Source organism: Primulina tabacum, chromosome 3, assembly GCF_025594145.1.
Source record: "Primulina tabacum isolate GXHZ01 chromosome 3, ASM2559414v2, whole genome shotgun sequence".
Taxonomy (NCBI): Eukaryota; Viridiplantae; Streptophyta; class Magnoliopsida; order Lamiales; family Gesneriaceae; genus Primulina; species Primulina tabacum.
This window is the reverse complement of record NC_134552.1, coordinates 11,462,295-11,476,711: the sequence shown is the minus strand read 5'-3', so window position 1 is coordinate 11,476,711 and position 14,417 is coordinate 11,462,295. Positions and strand designations below refer to the sequence as shown.

The following is a 14,417-nucleotide window of genomic DNA, read 5'->3' as shown; positions in this document are numbered from 1 at the left end:
TGAATATTGGTAGAGTTGATCCGTCTGACAGTCCATGAAAAAGAATTACTTTTATGTTAAGACTATTATTTTTTATTGTGAATATTGGTAGAGTTGATTCGTCTCATAAATAAAGATTTGTGAGATCGTTTGACAAGATATTTGCTCATGTATTAATTACACAATTTCCAATAATGCATACTCAGTTTGATAATGATGTATTAATATTCAATATTTTTTGGTATCAAAAAAATCATTTTATATATAATATAATATAATATATACTCCATACGTAGAGAGTATATATTTTCACGTGTAAGTATTTGTCACGAATGGCAACCTCGGCAAAATTTATCACTGATAGGATCGCGTCTTTGGCTCATAAACGATGCCAAGCCCAAAAACGACGCCACCGCTAAACCTTCCGCCCAATCCTTATCTCCTCCGCCGTTGTTAATCGACGGTTCATATGACCCAAAGCCGCAATACGACGCCGGAAGACGAGACACGAAACCCGATTCAGACCGGAATGAGGCTCATTGTCCCCTTGCAAGGAGTAGTTCAAGGCAGGGGAGGACTCATCCTCGGCTCACTCATTCCATGCGCTTTGTTATATTTCGTCCAATTTTACTTCAAGCGACACCGCTCCGCACCTGGTTCTTCCTCCTCGAATCCCCCGTCGCCTTCCACGTCATCGCCCAACCTTCCCGAGCTACCCCGCTCGTCTTCGCGCACCAATTTGCTGACGCGTGGTTCCATGGGACGCGTCGACGTCTCTGCTCGGGCGAGCTCCATAGCCAAACCTTATGATTCGCCTTACTATATTGGGTTGGATAGTGTGAGGGAAAATCCGTATGATGAAATTCATAATCCTGATGGGATTATCCAGCTCGGATTGTCCGAAAATAGGGTACTCACATGCAATTCTGTTATCTATTACTGTCTCATTTGTAAATGGAAATTGAGAGCTTATACAGATTCCGACATTTTTTGTTACTTCGTCTTTTTCAGTTGTCGTTGGATTTAATTGAGAAGTGGCTCTCCGAAAATTTGAGTAATTCTGTGCTCGGAATCGGGGATTGCGGTATAGGGATAAGTGGAATTTCCACGTACCAGCCTTCAGATGGATTGATGGAGCTGAAAGTGGTAAAATGTGGAATGCTTTTTTTAAAAGTGCAAATTAAGAATTTGTTTGCTGATGATTTCTTAGGCTCATTGTTCTGGTTTTGGTTTCTTATTTCCTTGTACATGAGCATACCGAATTCAGTACCTATTCCGACTGCCAGTTAGTAACCTACGAACATGTTCTTAACTAAATTCTGTTTGATACCAGCGTTCTACACAGTTTTCTTGTTCCATATTTCAGCTGGTAGACTTATAATTGTTTTCTCTTAAACCTCACCTCTGCTAATCGGTGTTGTAATTGATCCTTCCTAAATTTTACACACTTGTGTTTGAAGGGAAAATGTACATTTATTTTGCAGGTGATGGCTGGTTTCATGACTGATGTAATGGGAAAAACTGCATCATTTGACCCATCACAAATGATTTTAACATCCGGTGCAACTCCTGCACTTGAAATGCTCAGTTTTTGTCTGGCTGACCCTGGAAATGCATTCCTTGTCCCTGCACCATATTATCCTGGGTATGCATGCAAATTTTATCTTGGATATGATCTTTAACCGCCTCAGAATTTCTTTTATTTTGTGATTTTTGTTGGATAGCTTCATTACCATACATGTTTCGTCTTTTGTTCCTCGTCGTTTTTGCTGCATTTTTCGGTCGCTCCTTTTTGCTCAAGGCATAAGAAGTAAACTACTATTTTCTTTCTAAAGTTTTGATAGGGACATGAGATGGAGAACGGGAGTTGAGCTAATCCCTGTTCACTGTCGTAGCTGTGATGACTTCACATTGAGCATCACTGCTCTTGACCAGGCATTTAATCAGGCAAGAAAAAGAGGTCAAAAAGTCCGCGGATTACTCATTTCCAATCCTTCAAATCCTGTAGGGAATATGCTGAAAAGAGACATGCTCTATGATCTCCTAGATTTTGCCAGAGAAAGGAACATCCACGTCATATCAGATGAAATTTTTGCAGGTTCAACATATGGAAATGAGGAGTTTGTAAGCATGGCCGAGATAGTTGATTCAGAAGATGCTGACAAAGATAGGGTTCACATTATACATGGATTGTCCAAAAACTTCTCAATTCCGGGCTTCAGGGTTGGGGTTATATATTCCTTTAATGAATATGTTCTGGCTGCTTCCAGGAAATTGGCTAGATTTTCTTCTGTTTCAACTCCTACTCAGAAGCTCCTAGTATCAATGCTTTCAGATACAAGGTTTATCAGGGAGTACACCCAGGAAAATAGGAGGAGAATATTTGAAATGTATAATTTATTTGTCGCGGGTTTGAGAGACCTCGGTATTAAATGCTCAAAAACCAGTGCAGGTTTATTCTGTTGGGTAGATATGAGCAGATTGATTAGTCCTTACAATGAGAAAGGGGAGCTTGATCTATGGAATAAGCTTTTAAGTATTGCAAAGATTAATGTTACTCCTGGATCCGCTTGCCATTGTATTGAACCTGGATGGTTCAGAGTCTGTTTTACCACAGTAAGTAAAAAGGACATTCCTGTCGTTATGAAAAGAATACGTCAAGTTGTTGAAAGCTGTAAACCTCTTGTGTAAGACATTGTGGAATTTGTGTTATTGGTGCCAAAAGGCAAGCATGCCATGGTTCAAATGGAGTGGTGATGTTTTTATAGACGTCGAGTTGCATATCTCCTTTTTCCAAAAAAAATTGAGTTACAGTTCTGGGAGTGGTTTAGTTCAGTCATCAGAAACTGATAATATTTCAATATTCTAATATTAAAATGGAATACCAGACAGGTAAACCTTTTCGGTTTACATTCAATGATCGATTATATCAGGATATGCAACATTCCTGTATAAGCTTCAGCTGCAAGTGACTCTTCCTATTACTTTGCCATCCGATGAGAATGCAGTCAATTCAAAGAAATCCACAATCCAATCCGCTCCTTTGTGAAGTCATGTCAACCCTGAGTTTGAATATGGAAGCTGCCAGGTAAATTTTTTATTTTTTTAGTTGCTGCTGGCTTCTTACGTCATTGAAAACCTGTGATTTTCTTGCTCATGTTAATGTGCCAAGTACTGTTAATACAATAGATAGGCCAAGTCATTAAAAAGGTACAAAGCTCAAAGAGTAGAGGGCTCAGCCCTTGTGTCTCAATACAATGCACACCTTGGTCTCGAAGCACTGAGCCTTTGATGCACGTTAAGCTCAAGATGTTCTTAGCACACTTTGACATAGTGGATGGTGTGAAAGGTGAAATTTGAGATACGAGTTATTCATTCATTTTCCGTTACAGACCAAATAATATTTGTTTTATATCATTCAATGATTTGTAGATGTTGGATGATTTGTGGCGAAAATTTGTCAAATATTTGTACTTGGTGTATTATTTTTTTGTGATTCCTCGAATTGAGATGCATGTCTTGATTATGTACTCTATAATGACCGCATGCGTGCCTTGGCATCTTGGGGTTAAAGTAGACTTGAGTAATTATATATATATCGACCATGCATAAATATGTTTGGTTTGTTCATTTTTACTACTTTCGCAAGTTATGTCTGTTTCATAGCTTATGGCTAAGTAGTGGATTACGCTGCTGCCTATTGCTGATTGTGGTATTCTGTCAACAAGAAGTTTGCTTCCTGGTAACATTGCTAAAAAGTGCCAAACTTTTGGTACTAAGCCATTTAATTAAAATCAAGGGAAGGTAGAAGGGTGAGCGGACTACCTTCACTGTGCAAAGAATGGCTACAACTAATTCCATCGCACCAAATTCAATTCTTGGGCACAAACTGATTTTGGCGTTCATATATCCTCGTTAACGTCTAACTTCGTGATACCAGCACGCATCTTCAAATATTTTGATGTTTTCCATATATTTCATAAAAGTATTGGAGTATATCTCTTGTGAGACAGTCTCACGAGTTTTTATCTATGAGACAGATCAACCATATCGATATTCACAATAAAAAATAATACTCTTAGAATAAAAAATATTTTTTTTATGGATGATCCAAATAAGATATCTGTTTCACAAAATACGACACGTGAAACTGTCTCACACAAGTTTTTGTCAAAGAATCGACAAGTAAACTCAATCATGTAACATGAAGAATCATTTATTAATGCATTCATCTAGCAATTAACAATTTTATGACAATTTTATGAATGAGTTATTACGAAAAGCGTTTAGCTACAACTAGATTGAAGGAAAATTGACAAAGCACAATTTTATCATTTAATCCACGATTATATGCAATAAACAAAATTTATTGATGGTAATACAAACACCAAAACAAAATCCGACAACCAAATATTTGGTAAAGGCCACCAAACATCAGAGTTAGTTGACAAATTTACACAACAAAATCTGAAAGTAGCCCATAACTACATTTTTAACACAGATTAAGCAACCATTGTTCACATTTTTATAGTATTTTTTATTAAAAAAAGCTCAAATGCCCCATTGTATGACATACCGTGGGAGTGTCTTTTGAGAAACATGGGGAAAGCGAAGTAGTCAGATTATTCGACATTCACCTGTGCACTTGCTGCCTCCATCAGACCATTGCGTATCTGATCGCCAATGTCACGAACATGACCAGGACCATGGGGTATGAAAACCGTAGTGTTTTTGGAACTGTTTCCCAGGTCTTTGATAGTATCGAAGTATTGAGTGATCATGATAAGGTCCATGACCTCTTTTGCTGACGTGCCTTCTACTTTGTGGGAAAAATTCAAGATATTCTCTCTAAGGCCATCTGTAATTGCCTGCCTTTGTCTAGCGACACCGACTCCTCCGAGATACTTGGCTTCAGCATCCGCTTCTGCTTTCTTGACTTGAAGAATCTTCTCTGCCTCCCCTTTGTATACACTAGCAAGTTGCATTCTTTGCGCTATCATAGAACATGAACATTTTATCCCCGTGTTTCGGTTAAAATAAATAAACAAACAAATAAATAAACCATCCATTTGTAAATGGGAGAAAATTAAGGAAAAATAAGACAGGTACAAGTTTAGATGGAATGGATGGATTTAGGCTATTAATCACCTTGTCTTTTTTTTTCAAAAGTAACTAAAATATGAACAAGAGACATTAAAACTTGGAAATCAATTCTGAAAGCATCATAATTCAACATTCTATTTCATTCTGAAATGTGAAAATATGTAGCTCCCACAAGCTTATATCATGTATATAGTAAAATCAACGGCCTTACACATCCTATATGGATGCAGTACTATATCAAAATATAAATTGCCATGGTCGATGCCTACAACCTGCATTAAAATCTTTACAATGCCATCCCTAGTGTTTTCCTCACTTAAATATCTATGAAATGTCTCCTTCAGAACCAGAGGACATCAAATTTATCTTGGTTTAACCAATCAAGACTTGAGCAGAGTATGAGAGAGCATGAAGATCACTTGCAAATATAACATAAGGCTACAAACCCAGAGAAACCACACCAATATCACAATAGATGCCCAAGCAGCGTCAAGAAGAAAACCACGTACAACAAAACAGTGAATGCGCACTTAGCAACACGTGCGCTCTTAAATGGACAGTCTAGTTGTGTCAATCATGTTCTGTCTGAAAAGTTAAAAATGCAAAGGACAATGATATAACTGAGAGTAACCTGCATTTATCTCATTCATCGCTTTGCGTACTGAGGCGTCCGGAATGATGTCAACCATCAATATATGCTCAATGTTATATCCATATGCTCCCATCACCTGACACATGTAGTCGTATCCAAGCTGGATCTCATTAGTACCACAAATCCCACATGTTTGCATCATTCGACATACAAAGAATGAAATGGAACAAAAAAAATCACGTCAATGTATTTAACTTTTAAGTGTCAACTTGATATATAAGCAGGTTAATTAAGAAGATTATCAAACACATGTAACAGTCTCTGAGCTTATTCTTTCTTCGTGCGGGTTTTCCTCCTCCCGTTTCAACTTTTCTGAACTTAAAATTGTTATTTTCTTTTCTGTTTCTCTCAGTATGAAACAGTCCCGGTATACTTCACAATGCAGGGGATATTCACGTTAACACACGCATAAACTTCCTCGTGGAGCTGAGAAACAAAATTTGGCCTGAAGATTCCAATTTTTTTTGTTACACACACACACACACACACGCAGAGAACAGTTCCTTCAAATCCAAAATTTTAAATATATATATACACCGAAATAGAAAAGTTCCTTCCAATCACAAATTTTTTTAAGAAAAAGGTAATTCAAGACCACATTTGGGAATTCAAAGTAGGATTAAATATTAAAGTTTTGCCACAGTCACCCTATTGTCCACTTTTTATCAAAAAATACCTTCTCAAGTTCCTCCAAAACAGCTTGAGCAACATCACCCTTCTGTTCAAAAAGCTCATCCAAAGTCATTCTTGGAACATGAGCTCGAACAACTAGTAGCATGAACAGAGAACGTAAGAAAAACTTTGTAAAAAATGACACTCGTACAAGCAAAAGAAAAAAATAAAACATGAAAATATAGAGCAAGAAATTACTTGCATGAATTTACATATATTACCATCAAATACGTATGACTGAATCTGTTCTCTAGGATTTTGTAACTCGTAGAAAGCATCATCAGCATTTTCCTTGATTACCCTATATTGAATTGTGCAATGCATTTGAACAAAGACATTATCCTGCAGAATGGAATAATGTGATATTCTGAGAGTGGAACATGCACACTCAATACAAATTCTTGATTTTGACTGCATAAAAATCACCTATGCAACTCTTGCATTTAACCAGCCATATGATGGCAAACTAAGTTGACATCTCAAATTACCTTCAAGCTAATAATCCGTTCAAATTAAGCAGTCAAAAAATATGCCATATGGGGAAGCATAACTTAATTTGAAGGTAACAATGATCAGATTACGTCGACCATAAAACTTGTATAGGCAACTCAGGGCCCAGCCACAAGGGAATCAACTATGCAAACATTATGATAAACACAACAGAATACCCAAACTGCCAGGCATAACATATTTAAGGAGCAAATTTTTATTTTTATTTCTTTTAACTGGAATCTCGGGGTTTATGAAGTTGACTTATTTGAGATCTAACTCATTTGTGTCGGCAAGTGAGACCAATAATTTGTAATGCGAGTGAATCCTGGCTGATATGAAAGTCCAATTCTGCGAAGACGTTTCATCGAAGGCTTGAATCCTAATACAACAGTCGGTGCATGAAAATCAATGAAACTTTCAAGAAACTCCAACCAGTGCTCAATAAAGACTAAACTTCAATTAGAAAGAAAATAAGGCTCAAACAAACCTGAAAATCCACACACGTAATAAAAATTGCACAAAGTTACGAGAAATTCAAGCTCACGCAACATAGAAAAAAAAGGATAAACAGGACCGGAAGAAAACAGAGTCGCAGAAACGACTCCGCCCTTCTCATCATAAGAATCACGCACGTGCTACTTCTCTAAGGCATATGTGTGAAAACGAGATTACTTTCCTTTGTTTTGGTCTCAATTTTGACATCAAGAGAATTAATCCTAGTGGATAGGACTCCGGCGAGACATTCTCCAGCCAAGAGGTTGTAGAATTGGAACCCCGGTTGAGCAAGGCGATCAAACCGCCCCCATCTCTCCACCACGCCTATGCTTGCCTGATCCACGCACCCACACAACATACAGTACGAATTCCCCATCCCCCTCGACAACCTTCAATTACCTAGAACTACAAGAGGGAGATATTATTGGCTTTATCGCATATAAAATAGAAATTCCCATTTAAAAGAAAAGAGGACACGCGGTATCGATCCCGGGACGTGGCCATGCTCGTAATTTCCTTATTTCGTTTAACAAATTTAGATTTTTTTTTCCATTTTGTAAACTCAAATACATTTTAAAAATATTAAATTACTTTTATATATATATTTTTTAATAGCACTATGATCTAATTTCATGTCACAATTAGGGATGAATATGAGTAAGGTTTGGATGAGTTTCTTTACGTTCCGTTCTCATTCTCCATTTATTATAACAATTATTATTACATATTCAATTTCGTCTTTGTCATCATTTTTTTACCCCTCAGATTATTGAATATTCATAAACTATATAATTGTCTTGTTGTCACTTATAATAGTATTATCTCAAATTTAAATTACTTTGGATATTTAATAAATTATTGAGAATAATAAGAAAACATATAAAAATTATCAAATTAAACATTATAAAAAGATAACAATATATTAGAAACAATTTATTTCCAAAAGAAAATAACATCAACTCTCTAATAATAATTTTATTCATTTCACATAACTAATATCATTCAACAAAAGTATATTAGAATTGACATCATACTAAAAAAAAATCATATATATATTGATTTAATCAGATATTCGGGTCGAGCAAGAGTAAGATTTTTAAAACTAACATCTATCCTTATATTTGAAAATCTTTATTCTAGATTATTCATTTATTTAATCATATAATAAATATTCTCAACTCGAATATCGGATGTTTCATCGAGTTCGGAGGACATCGTGATCTAGTCCCAATTTGATTGGGTAGACATAACAGACTACGGTTAAGACCAAGCCCTAAAGACAAATTCTGATTCGAATTTAGCCCCTAAATTTTCCTATATCCCATTAAAACCCCTCCATTTGAGAACAAAATTCAAAATTGTCAGATTTTTTTTTTAAAAAAAAAGAACAAGCAACACATAAGAGAGAAAATTCAGGAAGGGAAATTCTCATCTCATCGCAGAAAATGGGGAAAGATCTGAAGGACGAACAGGCATCGGCAATGAAGGAAGCGTTCAATCTCTTCGACACCGACGGCGATGGCAAAATCGCTCCCTCGGAGCTCGGGATCCTGATGCGATCTCTCGGCGGAAACCCTACTCAGGCCCAGCTGAAGTCAATAATCGCTGAGGAGAAGCTCAATGCTCCGTTCGATTTCCCTAGATTCCTAGACCTCATGACCAAGCATTTGAAACCTGAGCCATTTGATCGCCAGCTTCGCGACGCGTTCAAAGTTCTCGATAAGGACGGTACTGGGTACGTCGTTGTTTCGGATCTCAGGCATATCCTCACCAACATTGGGGAGAAGCTGGAGCCTGCTGAGTTCGATGAATGGATCCGTGAGGTGGATGTCGGGTCTGATGGCAAGATCCGGTACGAGGACTTCATCGCCCGCATGGTTGCTAAGTGAATAGGTGACGTTTTTTTATCTTCCTATTTTTGCGGCTACACCATTGGCGGTTGTTTTCCTTTTTTCTTGTGTATTTTCTACGTGATTGTTGAGTCACTATTATAAGTAAGTTGTGTTTCACCCGGTGATGCTTTTGTTGTTGCAACTTGCAATTCTGCTTATTGAATGCTTATGCTAGATTGTGAAAAGAAGATTCGCGGGTTTGAGGAAACTTGTTAAACTGTTTGGTCTGTTGACTTCATGGTTTATGCTATTAATTTAACTAGTTTTTTGTGCGTTTTTTATTATTTATCGGCGAATTATAGATTTTATTCCTTTATCATTAAGTATGAGGAATGTCTCGGTTGGTTTTGATTTCTATAAATTTGTAGGATTCTATGTGAGATTGAGAAAGTTGATTATACGTTTCACAAGTGATTATTAAGGGTTACAGAAATCATTTGTGATGCAAGAAGAAGTTAACTAGGTACTTATTAGGATTCGATTGTCTAATTTATTAGATTTAGGATAGTACTTACGATTTAGCTTGTGTATTGAATGCTCTACTTTGTCAGAATACATGAAATAGAACTATTCTTGAAGATCAATTGCTTAAGAAACTTGCGTTTTTGAATTGTTGTTAAAACAAACACTCTAGTCACAAAAAATATATGAGAAGAAAAAGCTTCTTACACCATTTTGGTCTAAGGGGAGTGCAAAAGAATTTACCTGAGTGTGTTACCAAGTTTAAATATCATGCAAGAACAAACTAATGTGGTAATTATTATTTCTACCGAGCTTTCTCACTTCTAAATCTTTTATCATTCTATTTACGTAAACATATTAGTTTAATATATTATTTCACCTTTTGAATTAGTTTGGTTTTATTGATTAAAATTTGATTTTAGGTGCAATATTTATTTATAACGTGTGAGAAGCATAATTATTTTATCTTGGTGGGTTAAAGTTTTAATTTTTGGTTTGTATAATTCACAGCTTACGTGATCATGTCTGAATTTGATGAAGAATTCTTCTCTATCTGCCCAACCTTTTGCGCATTATCTCAGGCTCCAACACCCACTTGGAGCCTTGATGTGTCTTATGCCCTTTGAACTATAAATTATGTTTTCCAAAAGACAAATCTCTATCCTTGTGAATGACAAGTTGTGTCAGATTGAGTATTCATGCATTCAAATGTTCTTGGGGCCAGTGAACCAGGTTGATCTTAATGCCTACCATATCAAATGGTGTTCTCACCCACTTGGTTATGACACAAAACTAGAGATGGCAATTTCAACACCCATTAACCAAACAGGAGTTTTTCACAAAAAAATGAATTCGGATCGAGGTATACAGAGTTTGGAATGATGAAGTCTAAGGCTCGCCTTCAGCTTGGGCCTTGGAAGCTTAATCTCTTATTCACTTTTGTCCTTTCTGTTAACCCTCAATCCTAATGCAAGAGTATCATTAATTATGTGGAGAATTATGTGAGCGACTTTGAAAATCAACAACCGTAAATCTCCTTGAAGTTTCATTTGTCCTAAGTTCTCATATCCCAATCTCCACCTCAACCCTATGATGGCGTATTGGCGTGGTTGTAGCTTTTAATTAATTTATTTATGACTGCTTTAGTATCTGATTCCAGTGCATTGTTCTTGCAGGTTATCTCGATTGCTGGCTGCGCTGATCATTCACCTGGAGCAGGAATCTTAATTTATGTCATTGGCGCATAAAACTTGCACTGTTTGAATGTTTTTAAGGGGGGTCCTTAGGGAAACCATGATTGATTGTTCGGTAGATATTTAGTAGTATTTTAACTCCATCTGGTGTTGTTGAATCTGTGTGTTAGGGTATACAGTTAATTGGCACCTGAATGTTGTGAACACTGTTTCCTATTTCCTGATCTATTCGCCACATCTTGTGTTTTGAACTGAATCCTAGTCGATTCTTGTTGCACCGAGTTGCGTAAATCGTTTTTCTCACGAAATGGAATTATTGCTTAAATTTATATTTATATTCTAAATACGTTCGGTAACGTGTAAAATTTATTTTTTGGAAAAAGATATTTATTAGTTATTGATTATTATGGTGAACTATTATAAAGAAAATCGATTTGGCTGATGATTAAATGGTACGAGTGCGCAACTCTAAACTGAAAAAATATTATTTTTTATGTTAAGAATATTATTTTTTATTGTGAATATCGGTAGGTTTGCTTGTCTCACAGATAAATATTCGTGAGATCGTCTCACAAGAAACTTACTAAATTTTTTTCTCTATAGTATTATTATATTTCACACCAAAACATAATAAAATGAAACTTAAAACATCAAATTAAAAAAAAAAAATTTACTATAACCTTATTACGTTTCACACAACAACTTACTCTATATTTTTATATCAAAATTTAATATACGTGCACGAGATGCATGCAAGGGTTTATTACTATTTAAATCATTTTATATTCGATTTTAGGGCTCACTACTTTAATAATTCAGCTTAAGTTAGGATAACTTTGATTCTTTAAAATTTTAGTTTGGTTAAAAAAATTAATTAATTAAACCGAACTTAATGTATTGATAAATTGAACCGAACCTAATGAAATTAGCGGTTCGGTTTGATTAAACCTAGATTTCGAGCCATCTTTCTCTTCTTTCATTTAAAAAATATAATATTTTAAATAAAAAAATCTTGTTCGATGAATTCGAGCCCTGAAGAAGCTAATTGGGCTGGCCCAGATAAACTGACTATTAGAATCGAATCTCAAAATAAAACCCTAGTCAGCGGTATCGACTTAGAGCAGCCGGGCTTCTGTGTGCTTGCACTTTGCTTTTCAGAGTCTCAAATTTCGTCGGCGAACACGCGGCGGCGCCACCACAGCCAACATGGGTCGTATGCACAGCCGCGGGTATTTCTCATCCTTTAATCTCTGTAACTCAGTTGACCAGTTTATTCCCTTTCCTTGGAATATTTTGTCCTCGCATCCTATTTAGTGTTTTCTCTATGTTTTGTTTGATTTCAGCAAGGGTATTTCTGCCTCAGCCCTGCCTTACAAGAGAACTCCTCCTAGTTGGCTCAAAATTTCTTCCCAAGATGTAAATTGTTCGATTGGAATTCTTAATTGTTTTGTCCATTTATTTTATAATTATGGACGGACTTTTTATTTTGTTTGTTTTTGTTATTTTTTAAGGTGGAAGACAATATATGCAAGTTCGCGAAGAAAGGAATGACTCCGTCACAGATCGGCGTGATTCTTCGTGATTCCAATGGTATCGCTCAGGTGAAAAGCGTTACGGGTAGCAAGATTCTACGTATTCTCAAGGCCCACGGTAATAATAAATTTGGCTTTCTTCTTATTGATTCCGAAATTTCTTGAAAAATTATGTGATTAGTTTACCATAGAAGTTTGATTATTGGGGAATGATAATGTGATACCTTTAGGTCTTGCCCCGGAGATTCCGGAAGATCTTTACCATTTGATCAAGAAAGCAGTGGCCATCAGGAAGCATCTGGAGAGGAACAGGAAGGATAAGGACTCCAAATTCAGGCTGATTTTGGTTGAGAGCAGGATTCACCGTTTGGCACGGTACTACAAGAAAACCAAGAAGCTCCCACCTGTTTGGAAATAGTAATCCCCTGCTCCTATATTTTTCATTTTACCATATTGAAATTATTGCCATCGTTTTTATGTACTTATCTTTGAACCTATTCGTAGTTATTATGATTCTGCTAGTATAAAGACCAGCGGTATAGCTAGCATATTTTTGTTAAGGATGCAATTTAGAGTAATTTGCATGTCCAAAAATATTGTTATCCTGCGCTTCAATTTTCCATAAAAGAATCTATGTTAGTTTTCTTCCATAGCAAGTATTGGCAAACCTTAAGGTTCACCATTGATTGGGATGTGGTTAAATTTAACTATTGATTGTATCTATACTGATACTGGTGAGTGGTAAGTGTAAAGTTTCATCATTTCCTAATCATTTGAATGCTCGAACTTCTTTCGTATTCGCTTTTCCATGCCTAGCCATATATTTCATGTGAGACTATTTATTCGTCTGTACACTGAAGAATTTTTGGTTTTTTCCCACATTTATACATCCTACTTGTGAATTTCATATTGAAACCTCTCGTTTAACATTTCTTTGTAACTAGTAATCTTTTATGACTTACTTTTAAAACTCTCCATTTGCAGCGAGTCCACCACTGCCAGCACCCTCGTAGCATAGGCTTGGGTATCAGTTTGGATTGGCACTCGACCTGTCAATGATTACATGGGCAAATTACTTATTTTGGCAAAAGCTGTCTTTTGATTTGATTATGTTGACTGAGATGTATGACATTTTTTGGCTTTTGACATTTTTGTGTTGGCAGTTTCATTGCATTAGTATCTCGTTTGACCTGGTGTCCCTAAACTTGATGGTGAAAGTTTACCGTTCTATTTTTTTTGTTTTTGAAGTTAAATGCTGCATTTAGCACTAATGTGTGAAGGAGCAGCGTCGACGGGGAATCTCCTTAATTTAGGAACTATTTGGAAATTGTGTCATTACTTTAAAAATTCATGCACATTATAGGTTGAGTTCGTGAATACGATCCAAGTCCTAAAAGCCCGAGTTTCTTTTGGATTCCAATTCCAAGAAGATACCTCAATCGGTAAGGGAAAATATGCCGTGATTGTGGTTGTCTCCATTTTTATTTTTTATTTTGTGGGATCAAGTATGAACCTGATATGTTGGACTATTAACGATGACAGATCTGTTGCACTTTAGTTAATCCACAACATAGTGTCTCATGCAAACTTCCCCATGTTTTGTGTTGGGAATACCGTCAAGGCAATAATTATATCTCATCATAAAACTCTCATCTTTTGCATTTCACACCGTTTGAATTTATAGATTATAGTGTATCCATGGATTCCAAATTCTTCGATTTATTTATATGAATAAAATTCAAATTAGTTTCACATTCACTTCATAAAATCAAGCAATTTCATTAGTCATTGTAGTAGATTTTAAATATGTCCCAAGATAAATATAATTTGAAATATATTTTTTAAGGAAAGGCTGGAGCTTGCATTCAAATTTCTAATTCTTCTCTAACATCTCTCGTTCGATTTAAGGTTTTTGCTGTAGGGTGGACTGCAGTCTACGTGTATC

The 14,417-nt window shown here is 36.1% G+C and overlaps 4 protein-coding genes across 4 annotated transcripts; 3 read left to right on the top strand and 1 right to left on the bottom strand.

Annotated features, from left to right (window-relative positions):
• The first annotated feature begins 298 nt into the window (after positions 1-298).
• LOC142540295 (putative aminotransferase ACS12) lies at positions 299-2,770 on the top strand. The gene is made up of 4 exons (XM_075646328.1): positions 299-889; positions 991-1,125; positions 1,464-1,624; positions 1,815-2,770. Exons 1-4 carry the CDS (start codon positions 449-451, stop codon positions 2,668-2,670), a joined length of 1,593 nt encoding a protein of 530 aa, XP_075502443.1. The 5' UTR covers positions 299-448; the 3' UTR covers positions 2,671-2,770.
• Positions 2,771-4,325: 1,555 nt separating this feature from the next.
• Positions 4,326-7,838, bottom strand: LOC142540294 (protein PPLZ12). Its single transcript, XM_075646326.1, has 5 exons — positions 7,577-7,838; positions 6,628-6,750; positions 6,411-6,502; positions 5,714-5,810; positions 4,326-4,972 (listed from the first exon to the last, which is right to left on the bottom strand). The coding sequence occupies exons 1-5, from the start codon at positions 7,767-7,769 to the stop codon at positions 4,602-4,604; spliced, it is 876 nt and encodes a 291-aa protein (XP_075502441.1). The 5' UTR covers positions 7,770-7,838; the 3' UTR covers positions 4,326-4,601.
• Positions 7,839-8,759: 921 nt separating this feature from the next.
• LOC142540293 (putative calcium-binding protein CML13) lies at positions 8,760-11,196 on the top strand. Its single transcript, XM_075646325.1, has 2 exons — positions 8,760-9,286; positions 10,923-11,196. The coding sequence occupies exon 1, from the start codon at positions 8,839-8,841 to the stop codon at positions 9,280-9,282; it is 444 nt and encodes a 147-aa protein (XP_075502440.1). The 5' UTR covers positions 8,760-8,838; the 3' UTR covers positions 9,283-9,286; positions 10,923-11,196.
• Positions 11,197-11,998: 802 nt separating this feature from the next.
• On the top strand, positions 11,999-13,706 carry LOC142540292 (small ribosomal subunit protein uS15). Its single transcript, XM_075646324.1, has 5 exons — positions 11,999-12,169; positions 12,284-12,356; positions 12,452-12,590; positions 12,703-12,889; positions 13,457-13,706. The coding sequence occupies exons 1-5, from the start codon at positions 12,147-12,149 to the stop codon at positions 13,488-13,490; spliced, it is 456 nt and encodes a 151-aa protein (XP_075502439.1). The 5' UTR covers positions 11,999-12,146; the 3' UTR covers positions 13,491-13,706.
• Positions 13,707-14,417: the final 711 nt, after the last annotated feature.

Bases quoted from the DNA above. Each gene is read 5' to 3' on its own strand.
- LOC142540295 (XM_075646328.1), top strand. From the start codon at position 449: ATGACCCAAAGCCGCAATACGACGCCGGAAGACGAGACACGAAACCCG. The intron at 890-990 runs GTACTCACATGC...CGTCTTTTTCAG, and splicing joins TCGGATTGTCCGAAAATAGG to TTGTCGTTGGATTTAATTGA. The intron at 1,625-1,814 runs GTATGCATGCAA...TTCTTTCTAAAG, and splicing joins CCTGCACCATATTATCCTGG to TTTTGATAGGGACATGAGAT.
- LOC142540294 (XM_075646326.1), bottom strand. From the start codon at position 7,769: ATGGGGAATTCGTACTGTATGTTGTGTGGGTGCGTGGATCAGGCAAGC. The intron at 6,751-7,576 runs AGGAAAGTAATC...ATTCCATTCTGC, and splicing joins CAAAATTGAGACCAAAACAA to AGGATAATGTCTTTGTTCAA. The intron at 6,503-6,627 runs GTAATATATGTA...TCATGCTACTAG, and splicing joins TCAGTCATACGTATTTGATG to TTGTTCGAGCTCATGTTCCA.
- LOC142540293 (XM_075646325.1), top strand. From the start codon at position 8,839: ATGGGGAAAGATCTGAAGGACGAACAGGCATCGGCAATGAAGGAAGCG.
- LOC142540292 (XM_075646324.1), top strand. From the start codon at position 12,147: ATGGGTCGTATGCACAGCCGCGG. The intron at 12,591-12,702 runs GTAATAATAAAT...TGATACCTTTAG, and splicing joins ACGTATTCTCAAGGCCCACG to GTCTTGCCCCGGAGATTCCG. The intron at 12,890-13,456 runs GTAATCCCCTGC...CTCCATTTGCAG, and splicing joins CTCCCACCTGTTTGGAAATA to CGAGTCCACCACTGCCAGCA.